General features: G+C 44.7%; 1 protein-coding gene across 6 annotated transcripts in view; it reads right to left on the minus strand.

Moving 5' to 3' along the window:
• Window positions 1-7,144: 7,144 nt before the first annotated feature.
• TGFBRAP1 (transforming growth factor beta receptor associated protein 1) overlaps window positions 7,145-16,233 on the minus strand; it is a 60,418-nt gene continuing 51,329 nt past the window's right edge. For all 6 annotated transcript variants that reach the window (XM_054701988.1, XM_054701987.1, XM_037528036.2 and 3 more), the window contains 3 exons: window positions 15,972-16,131; window positions 12,316-12,749; window positions 7,145-9,996 (listed from right to left, as the gene is read on the minus strand). In XM_054701988.1, coding sequence (XP_054557963.1) covers window positions 9,820-9,996; window positions 12,316-12,749; window positions 15,972-16,131 — 771 coding nt within the window. In that variant the 3' untranslated portion in view covers window positions 7,145-9,819. The remainder of the gene's footprint in view (window positions 9,997-12,315; window positions 12,750-15,971; window positions 16,132-16,233) is intronic.

Below are 16,233 nucleotides of genomic sequence, written 5' to 3' on the forward strand. Positions count from 1 at the left end.
TCGGTGTATAAGACTATGTTCTTGCCAAAATTAGCACCAAGGCCATGAAGAGTAAACCAAGAATCTGGTATATAAAACCTCTAAGGAACAACGTCAGGACATCTAGAACTAAGCTGGAATGACTCTCGAAGGAAAATGACAATAAGAAGACACCCAGAGAATGTCTGAGCAATGGGACTCAGAACTAGGTGGGTGGCACATTTTCTAAAATCACAATACAGCCAAGAAATTTCAACCAGGAAAAAAAAAAGAAAGAAAGAAATTCCAGCCAGTTAGTCTTCATTTGTGACTTCAATTTGTCACCTTCCTAATTCTCTGGCCTCACTACAGTTCTTCTACACATAAGTAAATAAATCTTAAATAAAAAAAGATCCCCTGGTCTTCCTTGTTCAAGAGCAGAGTCACATGATCACACCCTCCTGCAAAGGACACCGGGAAACAGAGGCCCTGGTCAGGGACCATGCGCCCAGCTACAGCTTTCTTAGCAAGGAAGAAGAGAAGGATTTGGTGGATTCCCCAAGGTTTCTGCCAAAATATTGCATGATTTGGAAAAACAAGATATCCGAGCACATACATAAATTCTGAAGTCCTAAGTACAAATTTCACAAATGACATTTTTGCTCATTATAAAATAGATACATTTCTGGGCCTCTCTGGTGGCGCAGCGGTTGAGCGCTGGGCTGTGAAGCTGCCCGCAGCCTTGCAGCGCCAGTTCGATCCCCGGCTGCTCCCTGGCCACCAGAGGAAGGTCCCACATGGCGCGCAGACCTCTCCTGCCGCCCGCTGCTCCCCTCAGCAGTGTGCTTCGGTCCTTCTGCCTGCTCTGCCCACTGCTCTGGCTCTGGTGAATTCTCTCACCCTCCGGCGCTTCTGACTGTACCCAGTGCTTGTATAAATAAATAAATAAATCTTTAAAAAAAAAAAGATACATTTCTAACAAATTAACCCATGATGGTTGCCATTTTACCTACTGCTGTCAGCATATAGTGATCTATATCCAAATACAGAAACTGCACATATTTATGCTTGTATTAGGGAGATAACGTTACCACATTTAACCTTTTAGACATAAAGAACGGAGATATGAAAGCTAAACTATTTGAAATTTTGATTCCACAAACGGATGTATTTTCCAAAATAAGAAAAAAAATGACTATATAAAATGACCATCAAGAATGAATGAGACCAACTGTACTGAGGAATTTGATTATGATAAAGGAAAGAGTGTAATTTCAAAGCTTTGCCTGTGGAAAGGTGGGATCTGGTTGCCAATGGCAAGGTGGGGCACCACAGAGTGTGGGAAGGGACCCAGCCAGGTCATGGCAATTTTACTCCTCCAGGAAAGGGGTACCCTAGCTGGGAGGTTAGCATCTGGATTCTCTAAGAATAAAAGGATATATGAATGTATAAGCATAGTGTGTGTATGTGTGTGTGTGTTTGTATTCATGTGTGTATTATTTGGGGCAGGGGTCCAGGGTTACTTTAGCAGACAGTTCCAGTTTACCTTCTAGTCTCTCATCTTTGATCCTAGAAGAGCCGGGGACAGGTGTTCAGGCACAGGAATGGAGCCAGGGCTTGCCAGGCTCAGAGGGGACAAGGACAGGCTGTTGCAGAGATAGCTTTTTCCTACTTCGTCTGATAAGAACAGAGCTTCTCTGAGAAACTTAGATGCAACCAGAACTTTCCCTTCAGTAACTGCAAATCTAAGGTCACTGATAGGCAAGTTTAGTCTGCTGAAATGTTCAGGTGAACAGCTGAGGCTCCCCAAGACCTGAGTGGCATGAACAAATTCTTCACTGAATCTGCGTGTTCCAGCTTCTCTGACTGCGCTTTCTTCTGCTGCCTCTGGCATCGGCTGTCCCTTTGCCAACCATTCCAAGCAGGAAAAATGTATCAGCGATCATTTTTGAAAGACAGGTTTGCTGCTTCTTATTAATTGTCTTTTGAGACTATTTCTTGTTTCCCTCCTCATTGAAATGCTGCCACCATATTCTTTCATTAGATTATTTAGCTGTGGTGTCTCGAAGAATTGCACTAAACCATGAATGTCACCGTACAAGACAAACAAGTCAGAATAAATTTAAAAATGCATTTGGAAAATGGAAGGCTTAATTTACTTTCAAAGCATGAAGAGAGTTAAAGAAAACAGGAGACCCTTTCTCCCCAAGGTTCCCATTCTTTCCAGAATTTGTGGGGCCTCTAGAGAAGCTACACAGAAGACTCAGTCCCCTTACAGGGAGTCCTGAGGCTGCTGAAATGTATCCACTAAAAACCTGCCCTGGGGGCTGTGGGCTTTGCAGCCTGACCCAGATTTATGTTCCTGGTGGCTTCTGGGGTTCTCCACAGTGAGGATGAGCCATGAAATTTTTATCCCATTGAGTCTAAATCTTTGTCACATCTTTGAGTCAACCTACAAATCCTCTTTTGAGTACACATCCTTCTCATGTCTGGCCCATTTCTCTGGTCTTCTCAGATCTTTCCTTCTCAATGCAACAAGCAGATATGGCTAAAATGAAAAGATGTGAGGTGGTACCATATATAAAGTTTAGATTTAGAGACTGCAAATGGTAACATACTTTTCATCTTTATGAATAAATGCCCCCTAGTCACAAGTTTTAAGAGTCATTCATACTGTGTTTTTTCCCCTACTTATAGAGGTAATTTGCTCCCTGTAGAAATAAAAGCAAAACTACAAATATACATATTAGATTTCCTTTTTACTCCAAAGCAAAAGAAGTTTTAAAGATTCCGTAGGTTTTCTATTACATAGAAAAATGCATTTTGTTTTTGCAAAATTCAGATCATATATATCACAATTTTGTGACCTAGTTTTGTTTTGGTTCTTTTTCATGCTATGAAGTGGTTTCTGGTGACTGCAAGTCTTCCATTCTGTGAATGTACCACAAGCTAAGTCACTTAAGTGCACCCCATGTTTCAGAGATTTTTCTATTTCTCATCATTATTTTAAAATGCTGGAATGAGCATGCCTGACATAACTCTTTCTGCCTACCTACTGATTGTTTTCCTAAAATAAACTTCTAAGGGCAGAATTGGTGGCTTTTGATGCCATAATAAAACTGCTTTTCCAAGAGTTCATGGTAATTCTTTAAGCACCTATACTTGAGAATTACTGAAAATTTGGGAAATTCTAAAGGTAGGTTATAAAACACTTCCCATTAACCACCGTGGGCTCACCACCAACAGGCTGGGCAGGGGACCCTTTGGGCCACGAGTTGGATCAAAACAGCTCCAAATTTCCCAATGAGTGTAAAACACACAGCAGGCCTGACTATTTAAAAGCTTTGCAGTTTTGCAGAGACTGAGACCAATGAACACATATTTATTGCTAATAGAACAGTGCAAGAGAAACAATTACTGAAAGTGTTTTGCATCTCCCCAGAAATGCAATTTGGCTCAAATAACTATCTGTGGCAACTACAAGCCAACTAGAGTCACCGGGTCTCCAGAGCTCAGAACACTGCAGAAGGCTGGTTTGCTCAAGCCATTTGCTCCTCCTTACCCTATGTTACTCTGAAACACTAGAATCCACGAACATTGTTCCTTCCATCCTTACAGGTTTTGGTAACCTTTTAATTTACTTTTTTCTCCACAGTCTCTACAACACTTGTTGTTTCTGATCTTTTTAATATGGACCATTCTCACGGGTGTGAGGAGGTATCAAATTGTGTTTGTTTTTTTTTTTTTAAAGATCATGTACTTTTTTTTTAAAAGATTTATTTTTATTTATTTATACAAGCACTGGGTACAGTCAGAAGCGCGGGAGGGTGAGAGAATTCACCAGAGCCAGAGCGGGGAGCAGAGCAGGCAGAAGGACCGAAGTACACTGCTGAGGGGAGCAGCGGGCGGCAGGAGAGGTCTGTGCGCCATGTGGGACCCTCCTCTGGTGGCCGGGGAGCAGCCGGGGATCGAAACGGCGCTGCAGAGGCCGTGGGCAGCTTTGCAACCCAGCGCTCAACCGCTGCGCCACCGGGGAGGCCCCAAATTGTGGTTTTGACTTGCGTTTCCCTGATAATAAGTGATGATGAACATTTTTTCGTGTGCTTTTGGCCATGTATATCTTCTTTGGAGGAATGTCTATTTAGCTCTTCTGCCCTTGTTTTGGATTGAGTTATTTGCTTTCTTTTCATTTAGTTATATGAATTCTTATTTATTTTTTTTTTTTTTTAAGATTTATTTGTGCCTATAAGAACTGGGGTACAGGCCAGAGGTGTGGAGGGTGAGAGAATTCACCAGAGACTGAGTGGGGAACAGAACAGGCAGATTGACTGAAATACACTACTAAAGGGAGCAGCAGGTGAGTCAGGAGAGGTCTGCTGCGCCATGTGTGTAGCTCCCTGGCCAGGGATCGAACTTGTGCTGCGGTGGCTGTAGATAGCTTCATAGGTTGCATCTTAACTCCTTGCACCACCAGGGAGGCCCCTAGTTGTATGAATTCTTTACAGCTCTTGGATTTTAGCTTCCAGTCATATGTATGATGTGCAAAATTATTTTCTCCCATTCAGCTGGGGGTCTTTTGTTTGAATGATAGCTTCTTTTGCTGTGCAGGTTTTTTGCACCTCTAGCCTCTATGGCTATCACCTGCAGCCTTCATTGTGCTAATAATGCTGGAGGCGCTTGGGAGCATGGGCATGGGGTACGTGTGCCTGATGGCGGACACCTGGAATATGGTGTGGGCATGCGTAAGTGGGCACACCTGAGCCTGGAGGCGGGCATATAAGGGTGGCGTCACTCAGAAGATGGCTGTGAGAGGGAGATGGCTATGAGAGGATGAGCTGCGTGACTACAGAAGAGGCAAGACCCCCAGAGGATGCCAGAGAGAGCCCAGAAAAAAGAGTAAAGATTCATGGGGGGCTGGAAGATGCAGTTGCCTTCCTGCCACCCGGCCCCCTGCCTCATCCCCTGCCTCTCCAGCCTGCAGGCTTGCCACAACCATGGGCCACAGAGGAAATTAGAAAAGTGGAAACTAGAAAATGTTTTCAAGAAAAATGACAATGAAGGCGAAGGGCTCTGGAAGCCAGATGGTGAGAAAAGGCAAAGACTGGAGACAGTGTCTCCACTGGAGACACTGGAGAACTGGTCATTGGAAAGGGCACCTCAGAACCAGCTATCGATGGCAGTGCTGGAACCGGAGGGGTAGAGGTTTGGTAAGCCCCAGAGAGGCACTTCTCTACTAATTCCAACAAGACGATGAGAGTCTGGAAGCTGAGATTCCGGGAGTGCTCAGACGCATCCATGGCGGGTTTAGAGCATTCCTGTGCTGGGCGCTACAATCTGAGGCCCAACAAAGGACAGCTACAGTGCCGAAGGCTGGACCGCCCCACTGCCAGAGTCCTGACCTACTTCTTTGGAGCAGAGGGTTAGTGCCGCAGACACCAGCAGCTGCTTTGACAGTCTCGGGTGACTCCACAGGTGCAGAGGACATGACTTGCCAGGACCACAGGTGAGTGTGTCAGGGCCTGGTCAGACCCTGGTCTCCCCACATCTAGTGGCAACATCTTACTTCTCAAGTCACACTAGGCCTGCTGAGTTGTGTGTTGTTTTCTGATCCTTTTTTGTTACTTGTCTCATTTAAGTAATTTACGACTCCGGACTCCAGACTGAATTATAGCTATTTGTTTCCCTTCCCTGGTTGCAAGTGAAAGCAACACAGGCTTCATTAATTCCAGTGCTTATCTCTGAACAAGGTATTAACAAGCTTTTAGATGGTGCTCCAGCCATTTAGTTTTTTTGAGAAGGTGAAAGGGTCTGTCGTCCATATGGTCTAGATTCTTGTACTGTTTCATCTCAAACACTAAGGTTGACAGATCTGCTAAGACCAAATGGGGTGTTAGTTAATATCTAATTACTCCTACATGAGTCACAGCCCATTTAACTGAGGCAGGCACCAGTCTCTGCCTCTACCAACAGGCACATTTAGGCCAGTGTATGGGCAGGAGTGGGTACAGTGCAGGATCTCTAAGATCCCATGCAGATGGGGAGAAGGAGTCAGAGTCCTCGGTGGCTTTAGCAGGTTTTTTAATTTAGATTACCAGGTACACGGCAGGCAGGGGCGCTGGGGGGCTGGGAGGCCTGCCAGCAAGTCTTCACTCTGGGCTCTCGGACCTTCTCTCACATTCTCTCTGCTCTTCTCATGGCTCTGCTTCTTCTTTCTCAGCTTCTGAGGGCGTCCCCATGACACCGCCCTTTAAAAGCTCAGTCTTAGCCCAGGTGAATCCCATCTACCTATGCCCACACTCTACTCCAGGTGCCCGCCATCAGGCATGCATTCAGGACAAGGATCCATCATCTATCCTGATGGCGGGAGGGCAGAAAAGCCTGACATTTTCCCTTACCCTACAGCCAGTCACTCACACTCTTTTTCCATCTTGGCCACTTGGCCTTGTGATTTTCTCATAGGAAGTGTGAAGCCACAGTCTCTGCCTCTGAGGTCAGGTTTTAAGCCTAAGTTCCCCACTTTTTACACTGCGTACATGAATGAAGTCTAGGTTATCAATAATATAAAAATGAGAAGAGATAAAGTTGCCACTCCCTGTTTGAAAGCAGCAGCTGACTGAGCAGTTAACTCTGGCCTGGTTTCTTCTTTCACTTGTGGTTGGTGAGGGACAAGGCAGGGAAGCCTCGCACGGGACTGTAGCTGTGGCTTAGTGGGATCCATCACCCCAATAACCCTACTCCTCTGTTTCTTCAGCTTGAATTATAGATGACTCATCCCTCTTCTGCCACCACCCACATGCGCTGGAATTGGCTAGCCAGCCTGGCAAGCAGAACAAGAGCTAGAATAGTCAGGGGCTACAGCTGTGTGAACACAGCCTCTTCTAACGGCTGGCACTAATGGGCCAGTCCTATGAAATTCACTCACCAGGATTTCTCAAAGAACTGCCATGAACAAGCTTCTAAGAGATAAAGTAAAATGTGAAGACTAAAAAAAAAAAAAAAGAAATTATTTCTTAAAGATATTCAGGAGCAGCAGCAGGAGCATTTGGCTAAAGGTGAAGTATATAAGAAGTAACCAGAATCACCTTTGTTAAATTCCTCAGGAAATGATTAATCTGAAGGCAACAAATGTCAAGGAGCACATTAAGAATATGCAGGGGATAAACTCAGAAGTACATAGTTTAAAATTCAGAAGGTTATAACAAAGAATATGAGGGGTGGCTGATGCCAGTCCTTTGTAGGTGCTGGAGGTGCTATGAGGTGTGAACAACTGAGTTCTGGAACTCTATGGACTGGATTCTGTGTGAGTGGCAACCCTCGCTTCACCAAGACAATTTTTATTTTTTAAAAATTACAGAAAAAACAATGTAAGAGAATTTTAATAAAATCAACAAGTTTACATTTGTACATCGTGGGTATCTGGGACACAACCAGAGGCAAAGGATAAAGTTGCAAGAACAAGGTTTCCATAGAGGAGCAGGCAAAAAGCAAGGACTACCCTAACTGTGTGACAGGCATCAACTTGAAAGGGTGACCCCCCAACCCCCAGTCACCCCAGCTTCCCTGCACATTTACCAAGTTCATTGGCATGAGCTTTCTGTCCTGAGCTCAGGTCCAATGTTCCACAGCCTACATGACATTCTTATATTAATAATTGACAGGCAACAGCAGATAAACAGTATTGCCCAGTGAATATTAATGTCAACTGGGTTCATTTCATGCTGTTTTAACTAGAATGTTTATACTGAACCTAATGAGGGAAAAATGGGCCAACTGACAATTCAATTGCTCTTTTCCACATCAGAGTTGCAAACAGGAGGTCTTTACAAAGAGACATATTTCTTTAAAAATATGATTTGAGAAAGGATCTTGTAGGAGCTAGAGAAAGATATGGTTTTGAACGTAGACAATTCCACCCAATGTCAAAGAATTCTGCCTTGTTAGAGGATTTGGCAGAGATGGAAAACTGTTCAACTTTAATTCCCATTTTAAAGGATAACTAACATTTCAAAATATTGGTCTATATTCAGAGGGGAAAAAGAGAAGTGTCCCAAGTTAGGAGCGAGCAATCACAAGTCTTTTTCAAGATTTTGCGCATTTTGCATACAAAGAAACAGTGCTTTTAAAAATGCAGTAGTACAAGTACTGGTACCTTGTCCTTTGAGGAGCAAATCCCAAACTCAGAAGCTGTAATGGCTCTGTAAATAATCATCCCCTTATAGTCACCCACAGGGTACAACTCATGACCAGGCTTTGAATTCAGACCAATTTACAGAGCAGACAGTGGATTACAAGGAGAATTTCTTCACCATTTATTCTTTAGATTGAGACATAGTTAGGAAAGAACGTGTGGATATCTTTGCTTTTCTGGCCCACTTAGAATCACAAAAGGAAAAAGCATACTGACCATTATTAGTACAGGAAAACAGTTTAAAGAACAGAAAATGAGCTTCCACGCCCTCTCCCCATCAGTACGACGGAGACTGATGGACAGAGGGTGTGTGTCCAGCGTTCCCTCTTGTCACATGCGTAAGCGGATGCTTATTTGGCAAGTGTTATGGCAGAGGGTACAGTGTTTCTTGTTAGTTCCTAACAGAATCAATAATCACTATGAAGAAATTCAAAGAGGGCAGTGAAGTAACAATAGCTTCATCTTCTCAGCGATGTTAGAAATACAGATGAATGTCCCAGATGGGGATGCACAGAGGCATTTGTCCTGTATTTTCAGGAAACCTCAGAGCGGGCGTGTAAAGTGCTGGGAGGTAAGGCAGCCTGACTGAACTTCCCAGAAGGGCGTGCGGAAGCACTGTCAGGAAGGAAGCGTCTCTGTCCTGTGCAAAGGCAGCTGTCCCCACTGCCTGCCCTGCTCAGAGGATGAGGCAAAACCTGCCTCTTCTGCAAATATGCATGGTTTGTGCTCATAATGTTTCCCTTTTCATTTCCCGTGTATTCGATAGGAGATACATTTTACCAAGAAAAATGTCCCCAATGAATATGACAGATGAATTTCCAATCAAGAGAAAAATTACAAAGATGATATAGTTCAAATAAAAATTTTTAGTCAAACATGTTAATTGTAGTTTTAAATCAGCAGATGAGGCGACAGGAAAGGACACACAGCCGGGCCCTGGCCTGCCGTGGAGCTCCTGTCCGTTGATGGGGCAGTTGCGTCTCTCCTGCAGCTTTAGCAGTTTCTGTTAGGTCTTCACTAGTTGGGTGCCAGTAGCAGACGAATTTACCCAAAGGGAGTGCTTGGGTAAACAAGACAGATTCTTTCAGGGATCGCGAGCCAAATGGGAAGTAGGAAGAAATAAAAATATTTCCCTAAGGTCAGCATTTCCAAGGGCAAAGGCAGAGCCCACATGGTAATCCCAGGAAACGGAAGGGCCCCCAGGGCCAAGCCTCATGGAGGGAGAACACACCCACGGGAAGGAAAGGTGCACCAGGTGAAACCTGCCCACCACACAGCTCTGTGTGCTGGCCACTCCGTGCCACCTGAAGCATATGTTTCCAGTGCAAACATGTATTTAAAGATCAGGGCGCAGGGATAGGGGAGGGGGAATCCAGTTTGTTTGGATTGCACGGGAAAGGCTCATTTTTTTTTCCAAGTAGACGTCTGTTTTGGATTACTAGGTACCTGCATGGGCAAACTCTCACATGTCTCTATTTTGGACATTTTGCAAGTACATTCAATATAGCGTGACCCACAGTAAGTAGAGTCCCTGTTTCACATTGACTGAAGTCTCCCCAGCACCCAGATGCCATTTCTTTGTCTTGATTGATACAAGCGTAGTGATTTTTTGCTCTTTGCACCCAGCAGGCTTGGTGAACTCAGGGTCCACTGGCGCCCTCAGGCGGGCCTCTTCAAGTCCTAGTGCCGGGGCTGGGTGAGCTGGGGTTTGTGTGTCTGCTGGCAGCACAGTGGGTGTGGACGAGACCCCCATTTGGATATCTAACAAACACGGGCTCACAAAAGGGATTTTGGCACATCTGGCAAATCTTTTTGTCTGAGAGCCGAACCGAACTTTCTTTCAGCTTCATCTGCAAAAAGAAAGACAGGTTGAGAATTCTGGTACATATAGTGTTAAAAACAACAGCTCAAAAAGTGCTTGTGCAAAGTGCCCCAAGACATAATATCTAACCCAACTGCAGTTTCAACCTCCCAGGAATGTAGTCTCAAAGGGTTGGTATGGAATTTTCTGGTCAGAGCCAATGAGGTCATCTTTTCCATTTCCCAGAGGAAAATGAGATAATCTGTCACAAAACCTTTATTCATTCCCCACAGATAGACCACCTGAACCAAAAGTATTTCCTTCTTGCCTTTTTCTACCTATACAAATCTTTCACGCTGAATAGTACTTTTCTGCCAGCTACACTGCTGACCAATGCATGAATCTCTTAATAGTCAATTAGACCTTTAAAATTAACTCAGTGGATTTCTGCTAGTTAACAACAGTTACAGCAGTTTTCAGAGTTGGCACATGTTACCCCATGCATTACTATTACTGATGAGGATTGCTTTAAATATCAATTTCTTAAAATTGTACAGGTAAGGTACTATCACCTTAGTAATCCTTAGCAGCTGGAGAAACAAAAAAGGTTACAAAACTGCTTATTTTACAAAATTGCTGCTTGCCTGGTCAAAGCATTTCTATCCATATTCATTCCCAAAAGTTCACTCAACTCTATACATTTAAGGAAGGCCTATTATAGAGTCCAGTAATGTCAGAGCTGAACAGACCATAGAATTTATCTAATTCCCTGGTCCTCTCATTTGCAAACAAGAAGAACAAGGCACAAATCAGTGACTTAGTCAAAGCCATATATTTGATGAATGGCACATTCCTGGCTGGTACTGGGAAACGTTTCATTTCTTTAAAGGTAACGAATGAGTTGAGCTGTAACTCCATTTTCCCTGTCTTGTGAGATTTAAGTTTTGCAAGTTAAAAAGTTATTCTGCGCTACTCACTCACGTCTATCAGTCAAGCCAGTCTGTTGGCAGGATTGAATAGGAACTTAGTGAATGTGCTCCCTGGCTTCATCTGTCATTCAAGAAATATTTATTATCTGCCTTATAGATGATACCAGTCTGGGCTCTAGGGATACTGAAAAAAATGAAGTTTCCTGCCCTCAAAGAACCCAAAGTCTACTAATAAAGGGAAGAGATTACAAATGCAAGCACACAGCAGATGAGTGGGCAAAAGAGGTGACACATCTGCTTAAAGGGATACAAAGGTTTCACAAAAGAAATGCTTAGTGTAAGTTTTCGGTAGGTGTTTATCAGGCATTAAAGAGAAAGGTAAAACTAGCTCAGGCAGAGGGAATAACAAATACAAAGGCAAGGAGGCCTGAAACAGCCTGTCATGTCCTGGAGGACACATGTGTCTTGGTGATGGTGACAAGGATGGGTCTGAGGTGAGGCTGACTACTCCAGTGGGGAATAGTGAAGGCTTCTACATGGAACTCTGCTGTGCAAGTCACGCTACCAATTGCAGGAATATGACCGTCACAAGAGAGCTGTCTCAGAGGGGGGTAAGCTGGGGGACTGTCTTGAACTGAATGCTTGCGCCATTCCCCAGATTCCTATGTTGAAGCCCTAACTCCCAGAATGATGATATTTGGAGGTGGGGCCTTTGGAAAATAATTAAGTTGAGCTGAGTCATGAGGGTGGTGCTCCTTTGGTGGCATTACAGTTACTGAAGAAGAGGAAGAGAGACCAGAGCTCATTCTCCCTGCAGAGAAAAGGGAGCTGGCTGCATGCCAGGCACTGGCATACTAACACACATGTCTGCCGGCATACTAACCTTGAACTTCCAACTTCATAACTGTAGAAATCAATGTCTGTGGTTTAAATGACTCAGACTATGGCATGTGTTATAGTAGCCAGTGCTGACTGATACAGGGACCGAGACCTGGAGATCTGAAATAGCCTGGGAATTCACAGCCAGGCTGCTGCATTTACTAACTTTGTGGCTTCTCAGTGCATGTTTTCTCTTCTGTGACATGCAGACAATAATAGATACTGCACAACATTGTTGTGATGAAATGACCTGCTGTTAAGTGTAGAACAATGTCGCAAACACTAGGAAGTTTCTGGAAGTGGAACACAGTATTGGCTTTCCCCTACCATCTCTTGAGCATTAGTGTCTCTTTAAAAGGGAAGGAAAACTACACCCAGTTACACCTACCAGCCCAGCTTCTGCTTCTGTCGTGAGTCTCTCTCAGCTTCTATGTGAACAGACTCTCATACTTTTGATGTTCTAAGTCATAAAGAAAACTGACAGTTTTTCCATAGGCAAAATCTACCTTAACCAAAATGTTGACTGGTCAAGAAGTTAGCTTGCCTGGAAGGGCACTCACCTTATCATATTTGTAAATTAAGTTTTCAGACTTGGCCAGGCCAAGAGCCACCTGAGTGGTCCTCCTGGTGTGGACACTGTCCCTCATGGCCCCTGTCAGGAACGGGCAGAGCAGTTGCACTGACCAGGTGCCCGGCAGCTGCTGCAGGACTTGGGCTGTGTCAAATTCAGTGGCATGGTGGTTCAGGAGGTCCACGGCGGCCACGGTCAGCTCCTGCGCAGTGGGGCCAGCACTGAGGTACATGGCCAGCAGTGTGTGGAAGAGCCGCTGCCGGTAGGACAGGTCTCTGCCCTCAGAGCGCCACAGGCAGTAGTCCTTGGCAGCCGAGAAGTCCCCCAGTTCATGTACCAGAATGCGCAGGGCTTCCTCATGCTCCTCCAACTTCCCGTGCAGGATGGCACTCTCCATGGGCAGGTTGGCACCCTGGATCCTATCTGTAGGCAGAGTCCACCAGTTAGAAACAGCTGGCTCAGAGGTGCTCAGGGTGGCACCACAGCGACCACCTCACCAGTGCTTTTAGCTTAAAGCCTGGCTACTGAGACATTGCCACATGCTGCGATTTGATGATAAAGAGATGGCTTTCTTGTACTTTTATGTTTCAAATGTATTTGGGAAACAGAAGACAGACTATGCTTGTAAATACAGCCAGATCTCAGAATAGAATTTTAACAATGTTGAGAGAATGAAAAAACCAAATGACCTATGATCTCAGAGGTCACCACGAAGCTGTGAGTAACCAGTTCCAGACTTCTAATTAATTCATCATTAGTCCTGTTTCCCTGGTATGGTATCTTCCTACAAAAGCTGAAGCATTATGTTATCTTAAATAGAGACAATACTTCTTTCTCCCAAAAGTGTGCTGAACCCCTGTAACCTGATTTCAAAATATTTTTCATTGAAAGGAATATAAATTCATATTGTTAAAACTCCTATTTACATTACTCTAAGATTTTTGTTTCTCCTGCAATTTAAGTCCCTAGATTATAAATAACCTGGGAAGGAAGCATGAGTTCAAACCAAGGCCATGTCCTCATTGGGCTGGGACACTGGTCAAGTCCCTTTGCCTCCTACTTCCTCTGTAAAATAGGAAGATAACATAAGGTTTCTTTTTTTCTTTTTTTAAAGATTTATTTATTTATTTATACAAGCACTGGGTACAGTCAGAAGCATGGGAGGGTGAGAGAATTCACCAGAGCCAGAGGGGATAGCAGAGCAGGCAGACTGACAAAGCACACTGCTGAGGGGAGCAGCGGGCGGCAGGAGAGGTCTGTGCACCCTGTGGGACCCTCGCCCCGCTGCCAGGGATCGAACCGGCGCTGCAGAGACTGGGGGCAGCTTCGCAACCCAGCGCTCAACCACTGCGCCATCGGGGAGGCCCAAGGTTTCTTTCTCCTGTGAAGGATTTATTCTGAGAACAATCCTATTTCAGGGGCCAAGATTAATAGCACAGATTATAGACATTTTGCATGTGAAGTTTGGCCACACTTAGGCCTAATAAACATGGCAGACACCACTAATCCTCTAGCAAAGGCCTTCCAATGTATGTCACCAGTACTATGAGGTTCAGAAGCTGCAAAATGCATCCCTGCCATACTCAAGAAAGGTAAGCAAAGCATTTCTAAGTGGCTACCTATTCAAGGCACAAGGAATGCTGCAAAGATAGTTAAGAAAAGGTCACTGCAGTGATTCCACATTTCACATCTGTCATCTCATTTATATCTGATTCTCATAGTCACCCCCAATGGTGAGGCTTTGTAGGAACTCTATTGCAATGTGCCAAAATGACACACCCCAGGTCACCTACGGGGTACAGTGTGGGGTTCAGAATTTCCAGTGCTTTTCCACAGTTCCTTGAGGGGCACCCACTTCCTGGAAGTTCTCCAGCCTTATATGCAACCTAGACTTATCCTTTATGATGGTTTCCACAGTCCCTCCTTTGGAAGGCTGTCCATCCACCCCCCACTCCAAGGCAGGGCTCATTGCTCCCCATGCTCCAAAAGAAAAACATTGCTTGACAAACTCATGACCAGCACTGGGCTTTCATAAAGGGGTCTATGAAGCATCAAGTATGACCTAAGTCAGGGCTGGTAGTGAAAATGTCTCTCAAATGATATGGCATAGGCACCAACCAATCCCCAGTGGCTGTGAGCTGCAGTGTAGCTGCGGCTGTGTAGCTGCAGTCACAGTGACTGTCCTCATCCTGGGGCAAGCGCAAAGCTACAACCAGTACTTGCTGGCAGGTGAATGGTCAACCCCAGTTCTTGCTCTGTCTCTACTGTTCATGAGCATTATGGCTTGGGGCAACGTGGGCAGCCTCTAAGCTTCTATCTACCTGCCTATAAAAATGAGAATAATAACAGGACTGACTTCATAGTGTTGTGGTAGAAATGATTCATGATGCACACAAAGCCTTTTAACCTATGTCTGGCATTTTCGGTTGATGCTCATTATTCAGATTCTGTATTTGCAAATTTGTCTACTTGCCAAAATTTATTTGTGATCCCAAACAGTATCTTGTGCTGTGTAGGAGGTCATTTGTGGGTATGCAGAGTGGCAAAAAAATTGGAGTTGCCTGCTACACATGTCCCCAGCTGGGGTCAAACAAGGTAAGGTATACCTGCCTATGGCAGCTCTCAGTTTGTAAAGAAAGGTCCTTTTCAAGAAATACTGCCATGCTTTTTGCATTTTTTGGCTTTTTATTGAATTCACCATTAAAATGTGCCTAAGTGCTGTCTAGTGTTCCTAAGCATAAGAAGCTGTGATATGCCTTATACAGAAAATTCACGCTCTACATGAACTTCGTTCTGGCCTGACTTGTGGTGCTGTTGGTTGTGAATTCAACGTGATACATCAATAATACACTTAAACAAGTTTCCTTCAAACAGAAACACTCATAAAATGGGATACATTGATTGCTTGATGAAAATATGATCAGAGGTTTGCAGGAACCTAACCCTGTATTTCTCAATACGTGCAATGATTGAGTACTCAATGTTCACAGATACTTGGGAGATCATAACTACTGTGCATAATGAGAATCGACTGTAGTCGATTGGACTAACGACAAAAAAAAAAAAAAAAAAAAAAAAACCCAGAGTAAAATGCTGCTAAAGAGAAATATGTTATTAATCCCATGAATAGCAGATCTACTGTCAGTTCTGTTGGGTGCAAGCATGTGTTGCTGTATGGTATTTTACACAATGCAGAAACACTGGTCTTTGTACCCTGAGGAAATGAAAGCCAGACTTCCCTGGTTTTCTGGGGCTCAGGCTCTGAGCTATCCTGGAGATGCTGCAGGGGCAGTGCCAGGGGGCGTAGTCATGATCAACAGAAGGAAGAATTCTGATTTGAGTTCCCTGAAGCCAAGTAAGCATGTTTAAGTAAAGGGATGCCCCTAGCATGCTGTAGATACAGACTTCCACTCCCACTAGGGCAGCCTGTGAGCCATCAGTGAAAGAGCCAATGTCCGTCTCTAGAGGGTAGAGGCACGAGAAGCTGCATCCTACCCTCCAGGAAGGCTGACTTCACACCAACAGGTTCAAGGACTGAGTGCATGGACATAAAAGAGGGAGTTATGCCTAATGCCATCTCTGCGCCCCCCCCAACCCCCATCATGGGGACATTACCCATGGAGAGATAACCCGGAGCCTCCTCACCTAGCAGAAAGCGGACTCGGTACAAATCAGATTTCTGGAGTAGGCGGCGCAGTTTCACCTGCGTCTCCGTGGTTTCTGTGTCCTTGCTGTTGCCGGCGGGCCGCTGCTGCAGCACCTGGTCCAGATACAGCACAGCGAGCTGCGTATGGTACTCTTCCTTCTGCGGGGGACAGAGCCAAGTACACAGACCACGTTTGCAAACAGGAAACCTGGAGGTCCTCCCGGTAGCAAGAAGTCCCAGGCTAGAACTGCACAGAGGTGA

Source organism: Talpa occidentalis, unplaced genomic scaffold, assembly GCF_014898055.3.
Source record: "Talpa occidentalis isolate TD23 unplaced genomic scaffold, MPIMG_talOcc4v2.1 talOcc4.5, whole genome shotgun sequence".
NCBI lineage: Eukaryota > Metazoa > Chordata > Mammalia > Eulipotyphla > Talpidae > Talpa > Talpa occidentalis.